At 43.7% G+C, this 20224-nt stretch overlaps 3 protein-coding genes across 4 annotated transcripts; 1 reads left to right on the top strand and 2 right to left on the bottom strand.

Annotated features, from left to right (window-relative positions):
• Window positions 1-2149: 2149 nt before the first annotated feature.
• LOC124997643 (cell wall protein IFF6-like) lies at window positions 2150-5792 on the bottom strand. Its single transcript, XM_047571521.1, has 2 exons — window positions 2816-5792; window positions 2150-2554 (listed from the first exon to the last, which is right to left on the bottom strand). Exons 1-2 carry the CDS (start codon window positions 5691-5693, stop codon window positions 2463-2465), a joined length of 2970 nt encoding a protein of 989 aa, XP_047427477.1. The 5' UTR covers window positions 5694-5792; the 3' UTR covers window positions 2150-2462.
• LOC124997847 (keratin, type I cytoskeletal 19-like) lies at window positions 5705-9627 on the bottom strand. The gene is made up of 9 exons (XM_047571858.1): window positions 9094-9627; window positions 8026-8154; window positions 7791-7873; window positions 7555-7714; window positions 7331-7486; window positions 7113-7223; window positions 6759-6982; window positions 5915-6510; window positions 5705-5721 (listed from the first exon to the last, which is right to left on the bottom strand). The coding sequence occupies exons 1-9, from the start codon at window positions 9298-9300 to the stop codon at window positions 5705-5707; spliced, it is 1683 nt and encodes a 560-aa protein (XP_047427814.1). The 5' UTR covers window positions 9301-9627.
• A 688-nt stretch (window positions 9628-10315) lies between these two features.
• Window positions 10316-20224, top strand: LOC124997647 (MBT domain-containing protein 1-like). Of its 2 annotated transcripts, none has more exons than XM_047571531.1 (18): window positions 10316-10459; window positions 11536-11779; window positions 11863-11996; window positions 12199-12310; window positions 12643-12722; window positions 13361-13478; window positions 13571-13705; window positions 14364-14452; window positions 14544-14642; window positions 14711-14846; window positions 14959-15014; window positions 15329-15433; window positions 15510-15657; window positions 15750-15832; window positions 16009-16246; window positions 16336-16407; window positions 16495-16683; window positions 16868-20224. In XM_047571531.1, exons 1-18 carry the CDS (start codon window positions 10439-10441, stop codon window positions 16966-16968), a joined length of 2160 nt encoding a protein of 719 aa, XP_047427487.1. In that variant the 5' UTR covers window positions 10316-10438; the 3' UTR covers window positions 16969-20224. The 2 variants fall into 2 exon arrangements, with proteins under 2 accessions (XP_047427487.1, XP_047427486.1); XM_047571530.1 differs by having other exon boundaries at window positions 16865-20224.

Genomic DNA, 20224 nt, shown 5'->3' with positions numbered 1-20224 from the left:
ATGCTATGTGGCCAAACAGCCCTCTTCAAATACTAGACTCATTTATTTGTTTGTTGGTCATTCTCTGGTCTCAGCACCAAACCACACCAACATACAAATGTTCAATTTTCACCCTTTTCCCAAATAAGAATATTTTCCAGTAGGTCTCATGAAAATACAAAAATATTCTCCACTTCTGGCGTCTTTCCTCCAAATTAGACTCAGTTTTTGAGACACATGTATTAAATCAGGGTATGATGCGTGAACCCATTCCTCCTTAATACACGGTAAATTGAGTTATGCAAATGTTTTTCTTCTCTTTAGCTCCAATAGTCATGACAAGTTTTTGATATCGAACTCAATTTTTTTCTGAGCTTAAAGTACTTCATCATCTTGATTTTGAGTTTTGTCAAGATTCATGTCAAGTTTTGAGTTGGAAAAAGTGATACAGCAGGAGAAGGAGTGATATGATTTGAATACTGGGGAATGTAGCGGTTTTTCGCAGAAATAGACAGAGCTATTCATAGTAAATTGTGATATCTTTGAAACAAGGCTCTCCAAACCACAGTATTACAGCACCAGCAAAAATACTGGCAGCATGGTTTGGCTTTAGGACCCATTTCTCTACCAGGACTTAACTCCAACATGACTGTTTTTCACTTTGTCACATTTGTCAAAATGAAATGTGAGGTGAATCTGTCTGAAGTTTACTTAAGCTTACTTCAACACCTAACTTGAAAATCTGAGTTGAAATAGTGAGTTCATTTGACAAGATAAAATGAGTTTTCTTTAATGGATAATGCGACCTAATAAATAGTTTTAACTTACAGCATAAAGTTGAAACAAGAAGTGATCATTAGTTATAACTTTGCTCTTTGAAGTAGGGTTAGGGTTAGGGTTAGGGTTTCAAGTTTGAATTGGTTTTCTTCAGGTTCACTTTCCTCACATTTTTAAGGCAGCAGGTGAACTTTACCTGTGATGTGTTTGCGTTTAAGCTCAGTGAAAACCGATGAAAGAAGAACGCTGACGGGACCGACCAGTTTTGGCGTCCCAAACTTTTACTGATAGCTGCCAAACATGTGTCAATCACACCACACCTACCTGTCACCACAAAACTGTCATTTGGTGGAGCGCTCAGGAAGGGGAGGAGAAATAGTAAGAGAGACTAAGATCTGTCAGATAAACAAGCAGCTCACGCAAGTTTACTGCTGCAACAAAAGACAAAGATCTAACTTAATCATAGGTATGTGACTGTTTACTGATAACACTTCACCCATGACATTCTGTATTGTTTGTTCTCTATAAAAGTACCAGGAACGGTATTTTAAAATAGATACGTTCTGTTGTTCTTCTGGAAACGCTGAGCTGTTCACATTTGAAAAGGGCTGTTTTAGGAGGCACTCAGCACCATGAAGAAATGAACGCCCAGTTTTGTGTGATTGGTCTGCTTAAAATCCTGCTGCATGTGAACTGGAACGCTGACTGCGGTTCGGAGAGTTGATCCCTGCAGCTGCTACAACATCTGCTCCACGGACTGCAGCCAGAATCCGTTCAGACTGTGCGTCAAGCTGTCCACAAACTTTTGGCCATATAGCACGAGACGCTCACATGCACATATGCAAGAGACAAGAGGCTATGAATCACAGACCAGTGATTGTTTGACTTTTGGGTCATCATACATCAGTGTCTTCAGTATCTATATCTTTTAGTAACCGTCACAAAATATCTTGAGGGAGAGCGATGTTGTCGAAGGTGGCGGTCAAACTGAGCTTTGTGATTGCGCTACCCTCTGGTGGTCAAATTGAAATTGACACTCACCTGGACTGACTGTACCTGCTCAGGTGAAATAGCGTCTGGTTCGTATAAAGCTTTTCTGGTTTTACTGCACCCTGCTGATGATCGGTAGAAGTTACACCTCATTTGTTTAAAGGGAATAAGTCACATCTTGCTAAATAACCACCTTTTTCCCCATTATCAATATTATTATTGATACTGTAATGTGTTAATACTGGAGTTATTTATACTTAATTGTGTTACTATTTTGGGTATTCTTTTTCCACAACAAAAGACTTGCTTCATTATTTTTCAGCAGCAGCAGCGTTTAGTGTGTTTGATTAATTCCCAGTTTGACTCAAAAGAAACCCAGTTTACCACAAGAAGAAAACAAGACTCAGGGAATTTGCCAGCTTTATTTTTGGGTTAAAATTAACAAATTTATTATTTATTATTATTATATATGAGAAAAAATAAGGTGAATCAAAAACATTCAGAGCTGAATGTTAAAGAACACCAACTCTTTAAACCAGGTTTGAAATTTTAAATTTAGAATTAGGCAGAGGGTCATAAAATACATCCAAGAATGCAATGTTTTTAAGTTTCCTTATATATATATATATATCTTTGTTTTTTTTACTGTAACATAGTACTATTTAGAAGGGATTTTGAATGCAGCCTTTAAAGCACGATGAAGCTCAATTAGCCAATCAGAGATGCATGATGTCATCAAGACCTTGAGAGTTGGCGCTCGTGACCCCAACACTTGTGGTCAACCAGCGCTGCACGAGAGGTGAGGAAACTGAAAGGGAAGAGAGAAATCATTACTGTATATCCTGTAATTGTATGTAATTATCTATATATTATCTAAGTATTCTGTATTTGCATTAACAGATTTTCTCTAGAAATCATGCAAAATAGATGACAATGTTTATTGGTTTAGGGTTGCTTCACGGAGAATTGATTATGCTCTGTTAAAGATCTGCCAGAAGTATCGGCTGAAACACAGGTCCAGTTAATCTCAGAGTATGGATGTTTTGTAACATGTAAACTATGTTCTTACCAGCAGCTTGTTGGTGTTGGGATCTCTGAGCTTGTTTTCGGCGCTCCTGACTTCTCTCCCTCCCTGCTGCTGAGATCGACAGCGCTGCCATCTTGCAGATGCTGATTCTCTCCTTCTTGCTCCCTGCTCCACTGCCAGTGCTACCGATTGTCCGGTCGCTGCTGCTGATGACCCTCCCCCCCGTGCTATTGGTCCGGCCTGACCCTGAGGAGCTGCTGATCCTTTCTCCACTTCTGCTGCTGATTCTCTCATTGCTACTTGTGCTGCTATGTCTAGAACCGCTCCCAGTGCTGCTTATTCGCTTTCCACCTGCTGCTGAACAGCTCAGCCATCCACCGCTACCCCCACTGACACCTATCCTACCGCCAGGGCTCGGAGTTCGTTGGCTGCTAGTTGTCCTCCCTCCACTCGGTCGCGCTGCACTCCCCACACTGATCTTGCTTCCACTAGCTGAGCTGTAAACGGGCTTCCATTCACCACTGCCAGTGCTAGAGACTCTCCCAGAGCTGCTAATCCTGTGGCTCCCGTGTGAACCGCTGAGCCTCCTGCCGCTACCTGAACTGCTTAACCTACCACCACTTCCAACACTGCTACTGCGCCTAACAACACTACCAGAGCTAAGACTGCCACCACTACCGGCACTACTTGAACGTCCAGTACTCCAGCCATAAGCTTTCCACTCCCCACTCCCTCCACTGCTGAACCTTCCTGATGTGGGTGGGCTTGTTGGTAGGTTCACAGCTGTTGGCTGGTATTCTTTGCTTTCTCTGTTGGGTAAACCGTCACTGCTAGTCAGATTGTTCTTACTTCCAAGACTAACTCCATAAACCAGCCACTCTCCACTCCCTCTCCTGCTGAATCTCCCTCCTTCTGGTGGGCTTTCTTCATTCCCCTTGCTGGATAAACTGGTGCCACCATCCAGGCTGCTCTTACGTCTCAGGTTGCCACCGTAAAGTACCCACTCCCCACTTCCTCTACTGCCAAACCTTCCTGTATTTGGGTGGCTTGATGCAGGGAGTGTATCTGTTGACAGGGATTCTTCACTTCTTGGGTTGGTTAAGTTGGTACTTGTACGTCCCAGACTTCCCCCATAAACCATCCACTCTCCACTGCCACGCCTGAATCTGCCCTGTACATCTGCTGTAGCACTGTGTTCATTACCACTAATTATACCAATGTCACTATTACTAGTGTGACTTCTAAAGGTAGTTCCTCTGTTAGATGATGCAAAGCTCGCTGAATTGTTAAACTCTTTTTCACTGCTACCTGACTTATTGACAACTTGCCTATCACAGTTTGTCTGTTTTCTCACATCATTATCAAAATCGAGCCTTTGTTGCTTATTGTCATCTGGAATGCTACCTCTGTCTTTGTCCCTTTTCCAATACAAGCTTTCAAAGCCGAGCTGTTCCTCTTTGTCTGCTATGATACTCTGACGACTTGGATCCCCACACCTCAAGCCTCCATGTCTGCTGCTTACCTGAACACTGGTACCTTCACTACTTTCAAATAGTTTTAAACCCAAACCGTGTCTTTGACTTTCTGAAATAATTACTTTTGTGTACTCACCAGGCTTGGCCATATCTGGCGAAGCTTGATCTCTGCTAGGTGTTGACCACTGGCCTGTCTCTCTTGTTGACAGAATATATTTCTCAACTGGTCTCACATGTGTGTTTGCCTCAGTTAGACTCAGGCATGCTTCTTCATCTTCTTCACAATTTGGACTCGGGCACAACTTAAGCTCGACAGGACTCAAACAGGTGTCTGAATCATTTGGGCTGAGACACATTTCTGGGTCATTTGGACCCTCATGGTTATCGGTGCTATCTGTGCAACTAGATAAAGCAGTTCCAGACACTGCATCTGTGTCTTCCATTGATTTGTTTAGTTCAAGGTGTGACTCGTCGGACAATAGTGAACATGGATCTATTATTGGGAAAGTCAAAGTACTTTCTGATATATCTTCTTCTTCCTTTTGTTCTTGTCTTTCTATGTACGTGTCAGCCAACGTTTCAGCGGCTTCATCTTCAGTTGGATGTAAATATGTGTCTGAGTGAAGATACATTTCTGGGTCATCTGGACACTCAGATGGGCTCTTAGCTTCTTTTGTACTCAGAAATTCTTCAGGACCAGAAGAACTCAGAGCCAACCCAGAATCTGTTAGACTCTTAGATATTTTTGATGCCTCTTGAATTACTAGACCAGCCAACCTTTTAACCAACTCAGTAGGGTCAACCTTCACCATGTTGGTATGGAAACCACTGACTACCGTCACTTTGGTTTCTTCTGTCCTTAGAACATCAGTGCTGTCTGTGCTACCAGATGAAGCTTTTGCAATGTCTGACCTTGTATCTTCCCTTGATGCGTTTGTTTCAGTGGGGGACACATTGGACAATGATGGACTTACATCCAATCTTGGGACAACTAAAGGACCCTCTGTTTCTTCTTCTCTCATTTTTTCTTGTCTTTCCATGTCCTTGTCACCCACCAGTGCCACAGCCTCAACTGGATTCAAATGTTGTTCTGAGCCATTTGAGTCTGGATGCATTTTTGTGTCATTTGGACTCTGAACTGGAATCTGACACATTTCTGCAGTCAGCTGTGTATCCAGCTTTGTTGGACATATCGATACATCAGCTTCTTTTTGACCTGCAAAGTCTTCATAGGTGTAGAAACTCGAAGCCACACCAGAATCAGCTGATCCATTTAATGCCTCTTGACCTGCTAGATCATCTAGCTCTGTTGCGTCCACCTTTACCTTACTGATCTCATGGACTACCTCCACTACGGCCACTTCTGCCTTCAAAATCTCTGTACCATCATAATTTTCGAAATTGTTTGGACAACTAGATCTAGTGGATGTAAGACTGGACCCCATATCTGCATCTTCTACGAGATTGTCTCCGCTATTGGATGCACAAGACAATCCCAAACTCTCATTCAATTTTGGGACAACTTCTGCTTCCACTCCTTCTGTGTGTTCTTGTCTTTCTATATTCCATTCATCCATTACATTCATCACATCAGAGACTTCTCCCTTAACCATTTCTGACCTGTGAACATCAGATTCCGACACCTGTAATGGGGTCTCCAACCCACAACACATGGTCTGTGCCGGATTTTCAGTCTTAGCATGGACAGAGTCTTCAGTGCGATCCATCTGACCTAAATTCACAGTTCCTGTCTCTTTATCTGCAGCAGAAGGCTTGCTGGGTTCACATGTGATTTCACGTTTTACAAAATGGGATCCCTGCTTTACTTCTGGCTCTGCATAGGTAGTGATTTCGGTAATATCGACTTGAATGTTTGTCCCTGCTTCATCGTCCAGTGAGTTAACTAGTTTGGAAGTCTCTGGTTTGCTGTCGGGAAACTGAGTGTGGATGATCTCCACTGTTGAAACCTTGACAGCAGATTTTTCTTCTAACTCTTGGCTGATTTCATCCTCTACAATCAAAGAGTTCTGCAGTTTACTAGCATGGACATTATCTGAAGCGTTAATAGATGGTATTGGTATCACTGTTTGCGAGAGCTGGGTTTGTCCAACCGTGTTGACGTGACCTCTAGAGACTTTCTGAACCTCCACTGTCCTAACATTTTCACTTTGAACTCTGAATGCTTTGTCTGAGGTTATGTTTGCTCTAAATACATGAGGACTAGTTGCAGCACAGGCAGATGTAGATGCAAGATCTGAAACTCTGTTAGGACACACAAAGACAAGAACAATATGTGACTATCAGCATTTAAATATCTGGCTAATATATTAATTTATGTGTCAAGTAATCCATTACATGGGTATATATACGATAAGTGGTAAGAATCATAGTTTAGTACTAATACTATGTACGTTACACTCAGCAGAAGAACTGATGAGATGCAAAGTTAAGGTGAGTGCTAGTAAAAGGTTAAAAATGCAGTAACCCTACAGGATTTCATTGTCTCATACCCCTGGTGGCCCAGTCCATCCAGCAGCCTTCTGTAGCCTTGTATCTCTGCCTCCAGCCGGCTCTTGACGTCCAGAAGGGCCTGATGATCCATAGTCTGCTGGGCTGCAGCTTGCATCACAGAGTCCAGGTCTCTGCACAGACTGTCCACTGTTTGCTGCAGAAACACAAGCTGCACGACAAATGTCTCAGTCTTCTCCTGTCCAGAGACATCCAATTCCACTACCTGTGCCAACAGAGAATTGCACGGTTGCATATCCTTGTTGCGTTTTTGAACAGTAGTACATTAAATAAATAAATAAATACTGTATTTGCTTTAATTCAGTGCAGTGGCAGGATCAGTATTGTATTCTCACCAGACTCTGCAGTTGTTTCAGCTCCTCTGTCAGACTGGTGGCTGTTCTCCTCAGCTCCTCCAGCTCGGCCTGGTCGACCCTCGATCCCACTAGAGGGTTATAGGCCATCACCTGAACACAGCAGATCTGATTAAATGTTGTTTCATACGACAAAAACACACTTTTCCCACTCGTGTTTTCTTTATTTCAAAATAAAAGCATGCAGCAAATATTTGTACCCGAGAGTTGAACCTGGATTCATTCTGGTTCATGTCGATCAGTGTCACACTCGTCTGTCGCAGGTGACCCAACTCTTTGACCAGATCTGATGACTCAGCAGTCTGCATTTCCACAGTGACCCCCCCTGACACCTGAACCTGGAGTACCTGCATTTCCTGGACAAGTACATGGGAAACATCATGTATGTTCATTGAAACATTCTGGGTGCGTGTCATTGTTTTACCTGCTGGTGTTGTATCTGCAGCTCCACCTTCTGTCGTGTTAGCTCATTTAACAGACTCTGGAGCTCCGGCAACGTGCAGACATTCAGCTCCTCCCCGATCAGCCTCAAGTCTCTGAGCTCCGCCTCCAGATCACCACACCGCTCACGCTCCTTTTCACACCTGCTCACACAGCAGAGGATCAAGGAATGAATCTACTTGTGTCCGTGTGGCTGTGGCTGGATTTGCGGGGACCTACTTGATGTTGAGTTCGTAGACGATGAGTTCTTCTTCGAGCAGCTGTAGCTTCACCTCAGCCTGGGCCGAGAGACATTCACTGATCTGTTAATAAATAAAGAGACAAACTGATTAAACAAAATTCACAAGTAATTAAATTCATCCACAATCTGGGATCTTGAACACTAATCTCCAAGTCCCTGGACTGAATGTCTCCTTTAGAGCCTCATTCAGGTTTCATATATATTGATTCTTACCTGGTCCTGCAGCAGGGACACTGTCCTCAGGTGTTTGTCCAGCTCTCTCAGCTGTCTGGGACACTTCCTGTCCAGCTCCACCTGGATCTGCTGCTCCAGCCTCTGATTGTCTGCCTCCAGAATCTGGACCTGCATGCACCAGAACAGTTTGAAGTAATAAAACAAATGCAGTCCTCAATACAAAACTTCATAGAGAAAGTAGGCGTTTTATGTTTGCTTAAGCTTAGTTCAGTTCTCCATTTGCTCTGCCGCTGGGAGAAGTCCAAGCGCAACTCCAGTGAGAAATGTTTTTTCCTTAACTAGAAATTATTCCTCACTTTTATTTTGGAATCATTAAACATGCCTGGTTCTCGGGCTGTGATGTTGTTTTTAGCTGTTTAAACAATAATTAACTGTCACATTGTATATCCTAGTTTAATTTTTGTATTTTGACGTGCCTCTGCTTTCATCAGGTTGAAATTTTTGTAATCTCAGGCATCAAAGAATGATAATTAGAACACACGAAGACAAGAAAAGAATAGTTCACATGAAACCGTGCACAGTATTTTGCAGAACTCGACTAAGGCATCTGTCACTCTTAACTTGTAAATCTCACTTTCATGTCATCCAGTGGTAAAAGTAATATGTTACTTTAAAATTCTGTTGCTCTCCATCTCTATATAAAACTTACTTTCTGAATGCGGTTATGTTATTTCTTTGTTTAATAATTCAAACTCACTTCTGTTTTTGAAATCATAAAACTGATGCTTTTTTCTGTGTATTTCCACCTCATGGGTCAAAGACTATGAAACCGAGTACAGATGCAAAAAGTTAAGTTCATGCTAAAAATGCAACACTTTCATCGTCGTTATATGTGAATTATAAATCAAAAATTATTAATACAAAAGATCATGAAGCTATCTAACATTCGGTATGTTCTGTTGTTACTGTACTGTATTGTAAAACTTCATTGAGAATAGTTGTGTTTCTATGTTGTAGCCATTAAATTTCTTTTTTCTTTTTCTTCATGGATAGTTGCAGCATCCTTCTGGACACTGATATTGTGTTTTTGCCTTGTGCATGTCGTACCTGGTGCAGGTATGCAGCCAGCCTCCCGTTGAGCTGCTGCAGTGAACGTTTCTCTCCAGACAAACAGAAGCTCCTGATGCTGTCTGGGGCTGCAGGTCCGGCAGGAGCAGCGCTGTAATGCATCAAAACTCCGGCTCCATGATGAACACGGTAACCCAGAGCGGCCTGGGACGCTCTGCTCGCACGAAGAACCTGCCATGGAGTCATCCCTCACTCATATTTGTGTTTTCAAATGATCTGCTCCAGCTGCACAGCTCCTCTAACACTTTGGTTTATTCTGTATTCTTCTTCTTCTTCAGCAGGTCTTGCTGACCTCATCCTCCAGCTTCTATCTAAACTCCCTGTTCTACATGAGCCCTCAGGGTGTTTTTTTTTTTTTTTCACAGGTGTGTCAGGACTTGATGGAGCTCAAATATAATCTGATTTGCCCTTTAAATGGCAATATTAACAACAGGTTCCAGCAGGATGGCAGCCCTGCCTCGGAGAATGTTTTAGTGTTAAGCTCACATCACATTAAATCCAAAAGACTGCAGGTTTTCACTTGCTCTGTCTGTTCTGGATCACCGACTCCTGTAACCGGAGGGCCAAACCATCAGCCAGAATCTGGAAATGTAAAGCTTGTGAAGACAAATCCTTAAAGGTCAGCAGTGATTGTATTTCAGGGAGAGTGACAGATGTTTTTTTCCCCCCTGTAATCAGATTCGAAATGAATCCATCATGTTTCACAGGGATTCTAAAGTGGCCGTAGGTTTGAGTGTAAATGGTTGTATGTCTCTGTCTGTTTCTCTGTGTTAGCCCTGCAATAGACTGGCAACGTGTTCAAGGCGTACCCCACCTTTCACCTGATGACAGCTGGGATAGGCTAAAATGCTTCCCAGCAACAGTAAACCACTGATCAGCTGTTTCGTTTAGTTGCTGAATTTCTGCAACAGTGGACCAGACGCTGAAAACAAGGCCTCGCTTACTATAACACCACACTGATATGTGCAAATGATTAGTTTTCTTGAATTAACAAATATAAAAGTTTATTAGTCTTAATATTTAAACTAGTTGTCTTTGTCTGGTTTTGAGACCTTTCTATGTAAAGTTGCGCAAGGAGTGCAGATACTTTTAATATGTGTAGTTTAGTGTTTGGCCGGAAGGAGTCGTTGTAGGACTTATTATCTAATCTGAATACATCACACGAAGCAGAACCAGCAGCCAATGAGCGCTCAGCGTCTGCAGCTCCAGCGCATGCGCATTGGAACTCTAACTAACTGTGTTGACATGTCTGCCGCTGGGGTTTAATGATTATTTTTGCGGGTTTAGGTGTCAGACTGTCTGTCCTCCTCCGCCACCAGGCCTGATGGAAAACCCCAGAGACCTGGTGAGTTCTGGGGCTTGTCTGTCCTCTTGGAACCAGCGTCCCTCTGTTTTATTGTGGTTCTTGTAGCGGCGGCTTGAAAGCGGGCACAGGGAGTTCAGTCAAAACTCCGTAGAGAAATCTGTCATTTTGAAGTTCTCTTGCTCTTTGACAAGCACGTGCACAAATCGAAATAACGTTTAAATAGTTTATTTACGAGTTAAATATGCATTTTCATTCGGCATATACACAGTGGACAATTGGCGTCTTACATTGGGCAAAGTTTAATCTTTATATTTGCTTCGCCTGTTGTTTTGTCTTTTTTCGAAACTCCACTCAAAATCTTGCAATATTAGGTTTCCTTGATCGCTCCAAAGACACACTACGTACTAGACAACATTTTAAATATATTACTAAATCGGATTAGATGTCCTTCTGTTCGGCTTTAATGCACTCCAACAGACAAGCTTTAATTCAGGGAAAATAGGTTTTGGTTGTCGTATTGGTGTTTTCCCGCTACACTCACAGTGCGGAGCGCTGTGGTTAATCAATGCGCAGATAAATCGATTACAACAATAAACTGCGGTGCACGATGAGCTGAATATATGCCGAATTTATTGCTGGCTATAGCTAAGTTAGACTCGGCAGCGGGTTGTTTTGCACGGACCAAATCTGAATATCATTACTTGGGGTAACCTGAAATGACCGGAATCCTGGAGGTCATTTGGTGCCAAGGGATGATGTCGCGCAGACAGACGCAAGCTCAATGTCTCTCTGCCCGTGTTGTCAGTCAGACTCTCTGTGTCTGCACCGCACTGCAGTGCTGCTGGCCGCTGATGGAAAACACGGAATAAACAGCTGTCAGGATGGAGGTTGGAGGGAGAGAGTGTGTTTGGATCAGCTGTTGATCAGCTGACTGTGAGAGCAGATAATGTAGAAACACACTTCAGAGAGTTGATTCTTCTGTTATCTGCAACCTGATATTATCTGAGTTGTGAAAACACAAATCGTTTTTTTTGTTTAATAACAACAACAACAAAAAAAAACATTTTATGAATATTTGTTTAAGTTTAGACACTTTTGTGTGTCTCGTCTCTCAGGTGGAGCGTACGTCAAGGAAGCGGCGGGACTCTTTTGGGATGCTGGACGGTCTGGAGGAGGACCGGAGCAGCTGCAGCACTGAGTCCAGCGGGGGGAGCGGGGCCTCCAGCCCCGAGGACAGCGAGGATGAAGAGTTAGGAGGGGGAGGAGGGGTGACTCACCTCACCCCTTCCTCCTCCTCATTGACGCTCATCAAGACGAATGGACAGGTGTACACTTACCCTGACGGCAAGGCAGGCATGGGTCAGTGAGACGCATCCTGTTATGTAAGTGTGCATGTGCGTGTCTTATTCCGACCCTGAACAGACTCTCTCTTCCGTCCTCAGCCACCTGTGAGATGTGTGGGATGGTCGGGGTCAGAGATGCTTTCTACAGTAAAACCAAACGTTTCTGCAGCGTCTCCTGCTCCAGAAGTTACTCCTCCAACTCCAAGAAGGCCAGCATCCTTGCCAGGCTGCAGGTAAACGCACGCAGGGCTCACTGCCCGACCACAGCTACACAACCGCATTCTGCTTTAAATGGTGAACAGACGCACTTGAAATGAGTCCAGAAAATCTGACTCATGCCTCTTATGCTTCCTCCATCCTCCAAACTCAAAGGAGTTGAGAAATCTCTCAGGGTCATGAACCCGGTGGATCTGTTTTCATGTCTGTATTTTAAAGGGGAAGCCTCCCACTAAGAAAGCCAAGGTTCTTCAGAAGCAGCCTCTGATGACCAAGCTGGCCGCTTACGCTCAGCATCAAGCCAGCCAGCAGAGCGGCGTCAAAAAGAGCGGTGAGTTTTAACGTCTGGGTTCTGGTGGCGCACACCAGACTCCATTCAAAAAACAACCAAAAGAAGAAGAAGTAAAACATGTGGGGAAGCTGCTGCATCACAGTAAAAGTCTTCCAGTGAGAAAAAAAAGAGAAGGTCTTAAGATGTGAACTGTTTTGTTTTTGTTGTTTTTACACGATTTCTCTTCACCTGAGTTCAGGGTGGTTTCTTTGTTAATAAGAATCTGAAATAACTTCTGTAAACATTTCACACCTCTTTCCAGAAGTATCTCTTTTCAGATGGTCTTATTAACTCTGCGACTCAAAGTGTCAACTCTTGCTCGTGTGCTGCAGTAACTGTGGAGGTGTTCGACTGGGGTCGTTACCTTGGAGACGGAGAAGTGATGGGAGCACCAGTCAGCTGCTTCAAACACGTGAGCGCAACACACACGCGTGCACACACAGATGGAGGCGATGTGACGGGAATAAACCAAATGCATCTTAAAATTTTGGTGATAAAGGCGTCAGTGTTTGCAGATTTCAGTCGGCCCGTCAAAGATCCAACGCCAGGAGACTGATTGAAGTTAGTGTCGAGACTTAAATCTGAACTGAGAAAAGTAAAAAGTTGTCCTGAAACACATCTAGGCCCGACCAGTGTCAGGATTGTTCTTCTGATTCTTATAAAAACGTTACTGTCTGGACTCAAGGAGGAGTTTATGTTATCATAGATCTGGATTTTCAACATTTTCACCTCCTGTGTTTGTGGTAGAACAGCTCATCGTGCGTCATGTCTGCTCTGATTCCTGTTTTCGTCCTGGATTTGTTTTATTTAGACAGAACGCCACAATAAAGAAGCTCCTATTTTTAGTGTTTCTTCAGTTGTTCAAACAAACACCACGCTGACCCCTGAGGGACTGAGGGAAACCCAAAAACAGACAAACTCATGACCTGTGTTTGCCGATGTTCGTCTGTCCGAAAGGGCGCCATAAATAAATACAGAGTTAAGATGTGAAACCGTGTGGGTGTCTGCAGCTCATGGTGTTTTTTTTTCTTCTACTGTTCTGTTTTTGAGGTCCCTATGGGGAAGTCATGGAACAACATCAGCGAAGGCGTTCGAGTCGAGGTCCCGAACACGGACAGCAGTCTGCCCATGAAGGTCTACTGGATCGCTGGCATCATCAAACTGGCTGGTAGAAACTATCCTCCAGGCTGTTCGGAGTAACACCAGAGTTTAAAAAACAAAAAGCAAAACTTAAATTCATTTGTGTGTATGTGTGTGCAGGATTTAAGGCCCTGCTGCGGTACGAGGGGTTCGACAGCGACCCCACCAGAGATTTCTGGTTGAACCTGTGCGTGCCGGACATCCACCCGGTCGGCTGGTGCGCCGCCGGTGGGAAACCTCTGGTCCCCCCTCAGAGTAAGGGACGCTCCCTGTCTGCGGATGTGTGATGATGTCAGACGGTGTTTGGTTAGGTTGGATTGACCTCTGTTTCCATGGTAACGCCTGCTGACACTCACTGCGAGCAAGCTAACGTTACGTTAGCATTGTCGACCGTACGCGGCGTTACAATAAACGGTAGCAGAATGTCTTAATGTTTGAGTTCTGTTGACGTCTAAAGGAAGTGACGCGCCAAGCTGACAGTTAATGTTGGTGAGCATCTATCACCTGCTTAACCTGAACATTCAAATATATTTACAACATGATCATGTAGAACAGGCGTCTTCAGCGACGGAGAGATTAAGTAGGGACCCTCTACCTACTATGTGCGTCCTATATTAAGGGTCGCAAACCCCATGTTGGAGACCTATGATGTAGAATATATAAACAGTAACAGACAAACTGATCGTCATGATTCAGGAGATGCTGCAATAGTTTGTAGCACTTCTTAGCCTTCAAGCTAGCAGTAGCTCTCCCTGGTTCCTCTTTTGAGTGACCAACCCAGACTAGAGTTAGCTGGTTGTTGGTGGTAGTTTTTGTGATGCCTTTAGCTGTTTTATTCTGAATTTGTGAATGTTTAGTTCAAACTACAAACTGAAAAGTGTTTGTGTTTGCGTGTGTGTGTGCGCGCGGTCAGCCATCCTGCACAGGTTCACCAACTGGAAAACCTTCCTGATCAACAGACTGACTGGTTCCAAAACTTTGCCCCAAGACTTCTCCTCCAAGGTGCTTATACTCGTCAAGACCCTCACTGATAGGATCATTTGCCTGATTCATTAACTTGTAAACTCAAAAAATAATCCTCTTCCTCCTCCAGGTGCAGGAGAGCATGCAGTTTCCCTTTAAGAAGCAGATGAGGGTGGAGGTGGTAGATAAGTATCACCTGTGTCGGACCCGGGTGGCTCTGGTTGAACAGGTGTGTGTCGGTGTCGCCCGTCGATGGTTCGGGTGAAAGTCTCCTCTTGACGTTTTTCGCGTCTGCAGGTTATCGGCGGCCGTCTGCGGCTCGTGTACGAGGAGTGTGACGACGGCACGGACGACTTCTGGTGTCACATGTACAGTCCTCTGATCCACAGCATCGGCTGGTCTCGATCCATCGGGCACCGGTTCAAGCGATCCGGTGGGTCACACGCTGTTGGGGTCTGATGAATGTCACCAAGCTCCATTTAGAAAATGCAGAATTTAAGGAAGCAGTTAATGGCGGTAACTGTTTTTTTTTTTTTTTTTTCCAGATGTGTCCAAGAAGCTGGATGGTCTTATGGATGCACCTGGACAGCTGTTTGTCAAGGTGAGCATCACTCAGCATCTTGTTTTACTATGAGTTCTCATGTGTGACTTTTATTTCCTTTCCTGTGTAAAAACAGACATATAGGAAGTTTAAATATATAATCTGTTTTACTTCTCTGCAGTATAGTTAAGTACATTATATATTATTATCTACTGAGTATCTCTAAAATACAAAACAAGACAACTTTGTTCTATTTTGATAAAGTAAGAAAAGAAATCAAATTTTCCAAAGAGAGTGAAATCAGACTGGTTCTGCGCACGTTTTCTCCACATGAGGGCAGCACAACACCAGTGAAAGAGTTGTCTCCTCTCCAGGTGAAGGAGGTGGATCAGAGCGGCCGCTGGTTTGAAGACGGGATGAAGCTGGAAGCCATCGACCCTCTGAACCTGTCCGCCATCTGTGTGGCCACAGTGAGGAAGGTGAGGCCGAACGGCAGCCGACATCGACAGCTCCGGGCCGCGGGCCGGCGTAACCTGTCGCCTCCCCCCCCCCCAGGTCCTGGCAGACGGATACCTGATGATCGGCATCGACGGCTCGGAGGCGGCCGACGGCTCTGACTGGTTCTGCTATCACTCCACGTCTCCCTCCATCTTCCCCGCTGGCTTCTGTGACATCAATAACATCGAGCTGACGCCCCCGAGAGGTACAGCTTTACATAGACACAGAGAAGCAACTCTCCAAACTGTCTGTTTATGGCATGTTTGATTATTTAAAACCGTCTCCTCTGTTTGACAGGTTACACCTGTCTTCCTTTTCGATGGTTCGAGTATCTGAAAGAGAGCAAGTCTGTGGCAGCTCCAGTCAATCTCTTCAACAAGGTCAGACCAAACGTCAGGAAGTCGATCAGCTCCTGTCTGCACAGTCTCTGTAAAGAGCCGACCGGCCATTTATGTTTCCCATCATTTAAAAATGAAAAAGGAGCCTTAATCAGCATCCTGCCTTCATTGACTAATAACTGGTTTCAGTCAGCAAATTCCTCCTCCTCCTCCGACAGGACGTCCCGAACCACGGCTTCCGTCCCGGCATGAAGCTGGAGGCCGTCGACCTCATGGAGCCCCGCCTCGTCTGCGTCGCCACGGTGACGCGCATCGTCCACCGGCTGCTGCGGATCCACTTCGACGGCTGGGAGGACGAGTACGACCAGTGGGTGGACTGCGAGTCGCCCGACCTGTACCCGGTCGGCTGGTGTCAGCTGACTGGGTACCAGCTGCAGCCCCCAGCTCTTAACGCAGGTAACGCACACCTGAGCTGTGTTTTTTTTTTCCTGTCGCGCCGCCGCTGGGACGCTCACGTGCTTACGGAAAACGTTTGTTTGTTTCAGGCTCCAGAGAGCTACAGTCAGCAGCGTCCAAACAGAGGAAGAAATCCCAACAGTATAAAGGGCAGAAGAAAAGTTAGTCTCTGTGATGAGAAGTGATGAATGAACACGATGAGTGACCTGTATGAGCTCTTTTAGGTTAACGTTTGTTTCCACTCTTAGAGAGGAAGTTGCCCATCGCTAAGCGACCTGTCAGTCTTTCCGGCGCCGTGGTGACGGGCGTTCCCAGGAGCCTATCAGGGGACGAGAACGAGACTCCGCCCGATTACCCGTCACCCCCTCCTCCGGCCTCAGCAGCCCAGCCGCCGTCTGTCGAGTCAGAGGTCAGTCCTCTCACAGAGGGGACGTCAGGTAAATACAGCCACAACATTAAAACCACCCTGATAATATCGTGTTGATTAGATCAAAATCACAGGAATAGTTCAATAGTTCTTACTCGGTCACAGATATTTTCATCAGCATCGCTCGTATCTCCGCGGTGTTTCTGACCGTCTGTTCAAATGCCGCTGCCGTTTCCTCCCTCTTCGTTCGGCAGGTCCACAGATCAAAATGGAAAGCACTGGAAGGACGGAGGTGTCGTGTCAAAGGACTGAAACCGAAACCAACGGATCTTCTGGAGATCCAAACCAGAAGTAGGCCTCGTCCGCCCACCTCTCTGTCTTTACCTCTCCCTCTTGAACAGTACTGACGAATTCAGATCATTCAGCAGCTTCCCTCCTCCGTCCTCCCCCTCCACCCGTCTCTCTTTTCTCTTCAAAGAACAAAACAAACTCTGCCGAAGAGGAATCAGACGAAAAACAGAGCAGAAAAAAAGAAAAAACATACGATTTTCCTTGAAGCCAAGCTCTCTGGTTGTTTGTAGTACGTGTTAATGTCCAAGGGTCAGACTTGATGCTGTGTAATGTCTCGTTGAGATTCATTTAAAAACACTGTGTGTTAATATATATGTGCGTGCGTGTGTGTGTATGCTGGATTGATCAAGTGTCGCCACGGAGTGAAAAACCAGCAAACGTGTTAGCGCCTCCTGAACCACGTTGAAGGCTTCAGATACAAAAAAACAAAAAAAAGAAAGAAAGAAAAAGACTTGAGCGAAGCTGAAGTTTAGACAATCGACAGTTCATCGATACCTTTGGTTGAAAGCTCAAAAGCAGACGAAGAGAGAGAAACTCTGACTGGAACTGCAATAAAATGAAAACAATAGCACCGAAGTAGAAGCTTAGTCTGAACCTGGAGAGAATCATTCTACTTTATATTTACCTGTTGTGTTTCCATGAATGTGTCCACCTCTCACCACTTATCAGGATGAAAAAGCAGCTTCGTTAACGGTGTGAGAGGTCTGTGGTTTGTTTCCACGATAGAGTTCCTGAGTAACTTTCTGTTGCAGTGGTCACAAAGAACCAGACATGTTTTCCCGACTGACTGGTCTCCATTGATACAGTGGTTCTGCTGCTGTGGAGCGTCACATTTGCAGGAAATATAACAGAAGAAGAAGAAGAAGAATCTCTTTGTTGATATTTATTGAATATATTCAATAGAAGAAAATGATCAAGATGGAGCCGATGTTTTCAAATTTGCCGCTCAGGTGGATTCCCGCTTCAGCTTTTTACTACTTTGCTACCTCCAGCTTCTGTCCCTTTTGGGAACTCGTCTCCTGATGTTTCCTCCACACGGTTCAGTCTTTTCAGATTGAGGTGGATCAGAGGAAGACAAGTGTCCGTTAAAGATGCAGACTCATAAATTCTATCTCCAGGACAGTGGAGCTGGATCTCCACCAGGATCCAGACTTCCTGTCTCCATTTACTCCTTGAAATGACATTTGAAGGTTCACAGGTTCACAGCTTTATGTTTAACCGCTGAGTTTCTACAAAGTTAGACATGGAAACAGACCAGCGGGACGTTACCATGACAGGTAGAGACACGTTAATGGAAACACAGCAGGTTTAAATACTCCAGGATAATCCTTTAATCTGAATTCACTCTTTGAACTGAACATGTCTTTGATGCTCTTTTAACAGTTCACAGGTCGAAATGGTAAAAATCTCCTCTCACACTGTTGATACCTCAACGAAAAACTATAGAAAAAGAATGAAAAGGATCTTTAGATGAATTTGACGAAACCGATTATTTCAGAAATTATTTAAAAAAAAATAGTCTAATGAAGATGCTAACGTTATAAAAAGAAAGTGTAATTTTACTGAACAGATGTGCAACTGAAGTATATGTAGCAAAAGCAACAGTATTATTATACAAACAGGTTTTTATGAAACAAAGTAAACGGTATGACGGATGGACGAGAGAAGTCACGTCCAACCTCCTCAACTATAATAATCAAAAAATGTGACTAATACTATTTTTACATAAACGTACAACGACTAAATCCAGAGGCCAATAATGATGCTATATTAATCTTAAATATGGAAGCCAGAGTCTGCAAAGAAAATAAAATGAAAGTGTAGATGAAATAAAAATATTCAAATGTCTTATTTATCATAACCGTGACAGAAGATAATAATTAACGTAGTTTCACCTTGGTATGAGATTTTGACTGTATTACTCAGAACAAATTTTCAACAGTAATAATTATTGTATCATAAAGTCAAAGTTTTGACTTTATGATACTATCTTGTCAAACGTTCTGTTTGACATTCCAAAAATGCAAAAATATGTATAAACTCATTGTGCTCAGTAAGTACTTGTTGTTAATTCTTAATATCATATAGTTATATAGTCGCCACATTTCTACTCAATAACGCGAAAGTTTGACTCATTATTTTTTCCATCATTTTTAACCGAAAACATTTAGCATTAACGTTTCATTAACGTCTACGCAGAGCAAGCTCTTGACTAATCTTACAACCCTAAGTCTTTGCGTTTCTTTCCTGAGAGAAAAGGGCTTCTACTTCTAAAGACGACACACAAGTCGAGTGGTGCAGTGTCCAACGTGAAAAACTCGAGGATGTGTTCCGAATAAAACGCGCGAGCGCCCTGAACTCGTAGCTTGTTTTCTAAAACGTCGCTCCCGTTACTGCTGTCGGTACGCCGTCCGTTCATGTTTGTCGTCTTTTTGTATGTGAACTGTCTTCGTATTTTGGTGCTACCTGTAGATGATATGGACGTCAAGTTTGATAAAGTTTTTATGGAACCATTTTGACAAACTGTCTGTGACTCCGGTGACGAAGTTGAAATTTGTATTTGTGCCAGATTTTGTAAACTAAGGAAATGACTGAAGTGTGAAGGTGAAAGCTGCGAAAATCCTTGGTTGGTCCGTTTTCCTCGTGAGTTCGTGGTGTTAATATCTCAGTGTGTCCACAGTGGGGAAACGGGTCTTTTTGCAGGAGGTTTTGAATGAGGACGTCTTGAGATATGAAGTCTTGGACATCTGGATCCAGTTTCATGATCAGTCCCGGCCTGCATGCCTTTACAATACAAACATCCATCCACTGGTTGTTTTCACAGACTTTGTATGTATGTAGTCGGTTTTGAAGACGACTACGACTGCAAACGTTCTTCAGAAAGAATCATTTTCAGGAAGTTACACATCAGCCACGGTTCTTCTCTGGTTCTTTTCAGATGAGGAAAATAATGTTTACTCTGTATTTCCTTCATTTCAATTAAGACTTTTCAGTTTGGATTAAAAAAAAATGGATTTAAAAAAAAAATTGAATGTTTGTGTCCCACACTGAAGACCTTTCTGTCAGTGCTGTAAATGTCCACTGTGTCCATGTGGCGTTCACTGATCAAAACAAATGTCTGACAGAGGAAATGTTGTGTACTTTTGTGAAGCTTTTTTTTTTTTTTTTTTTAAATACATGTGCAATTTGTTGGCAGCATGATTGTGAAGAAATAATTTAGATGGGAAATAAAAAGACTTACTTTACATTTTTAAGCAATA

Source organism: Mugil cephalus, chromosome 20 (genome assembly GCF_022458985.1).
Source record: "Mugil cephalus isolate CIBA_MC_2020 chromosome 20, CIBA_Mcephalus_1.1, whole genome shotgun sequence".
In the NCBI taxonomy this organism is placed as follows: Eukaryota; Metazoa; Chordata; class Actinopteri; order Mugiliformes; family Mugilidae; genus Mugil; species Mugil cephalus.
The sequence above is the reverse complement of the archived record's forward strand: the minus strand, read 5'-3'. Positions and strand labels throughout refer to the sequence as shown.

What these genes read in the sequence shown, in the direction of transcription:
- LOC124997643 (XM_047571521.1), bottom strand. Translation starts at nt 5,693, where the DNA reads ATGGGGTCCAGTCTTACATCCACTAGATCTAGTTGTCCAAACAATTTC. An exon ending in CCAACACCAACAAGCTGCTG is followed by an intron (nt 2,555 to 2,815) that starts GTAAGAACATAG and finishes CTTCCCTTTCAG; the next exon opens with TTTCCTCACCTCTCGTGCAG.
- LOC124997647 (XM_047571530.1), top strand. Translation starts at nt 10,439, where the DNA reads ATGGAAAACCCCAGAGACCTG. An exon ending in GCACCGGTTCAAGCGATCCG is followed by an intron (nt 14,847 to 14,958) that starts GTGGGTCACACG and finishes TTTTTTTTCCAG; the next exon opens with ATGTGTCCAAGAAGCTGGAT. An exon ending in CGAGCTGACGCCCCCGAGAG is followed by an intron (nt 15,658 to 15,749) that starts GTACAGCTTTAC and finishes TCTGTTTGACAG; the next exon opens with GTTACACCTGTCTTCCTTTT.
- LOC124997847 (XM_047571858.1), bottom strand. Translation starts at nt 9,300, where the DNA reads ATGACTCCATGGCAGGTTCTTCGTGCGAGCAGAGCGTCCCAGGCCGCT. An exon ending in GTCTACGAACTCAACATCAA is followed by an intron (nt 7,715 to 7,790) that starts GTAGGTCCCCGC and finishes CTGTGTGAGCAG; the next exon opens with GTGTGAAAAGGAGCGTGAGC. An exon ending in AATCCAGGTTCAACTCTCGG is followed by an intron (nt 7,224 to 7,330) that starts GTACAAATATTT and finishes TGCTGTGTTCAG; the next exon opens with GTGATGGCCTATAACCCTCT.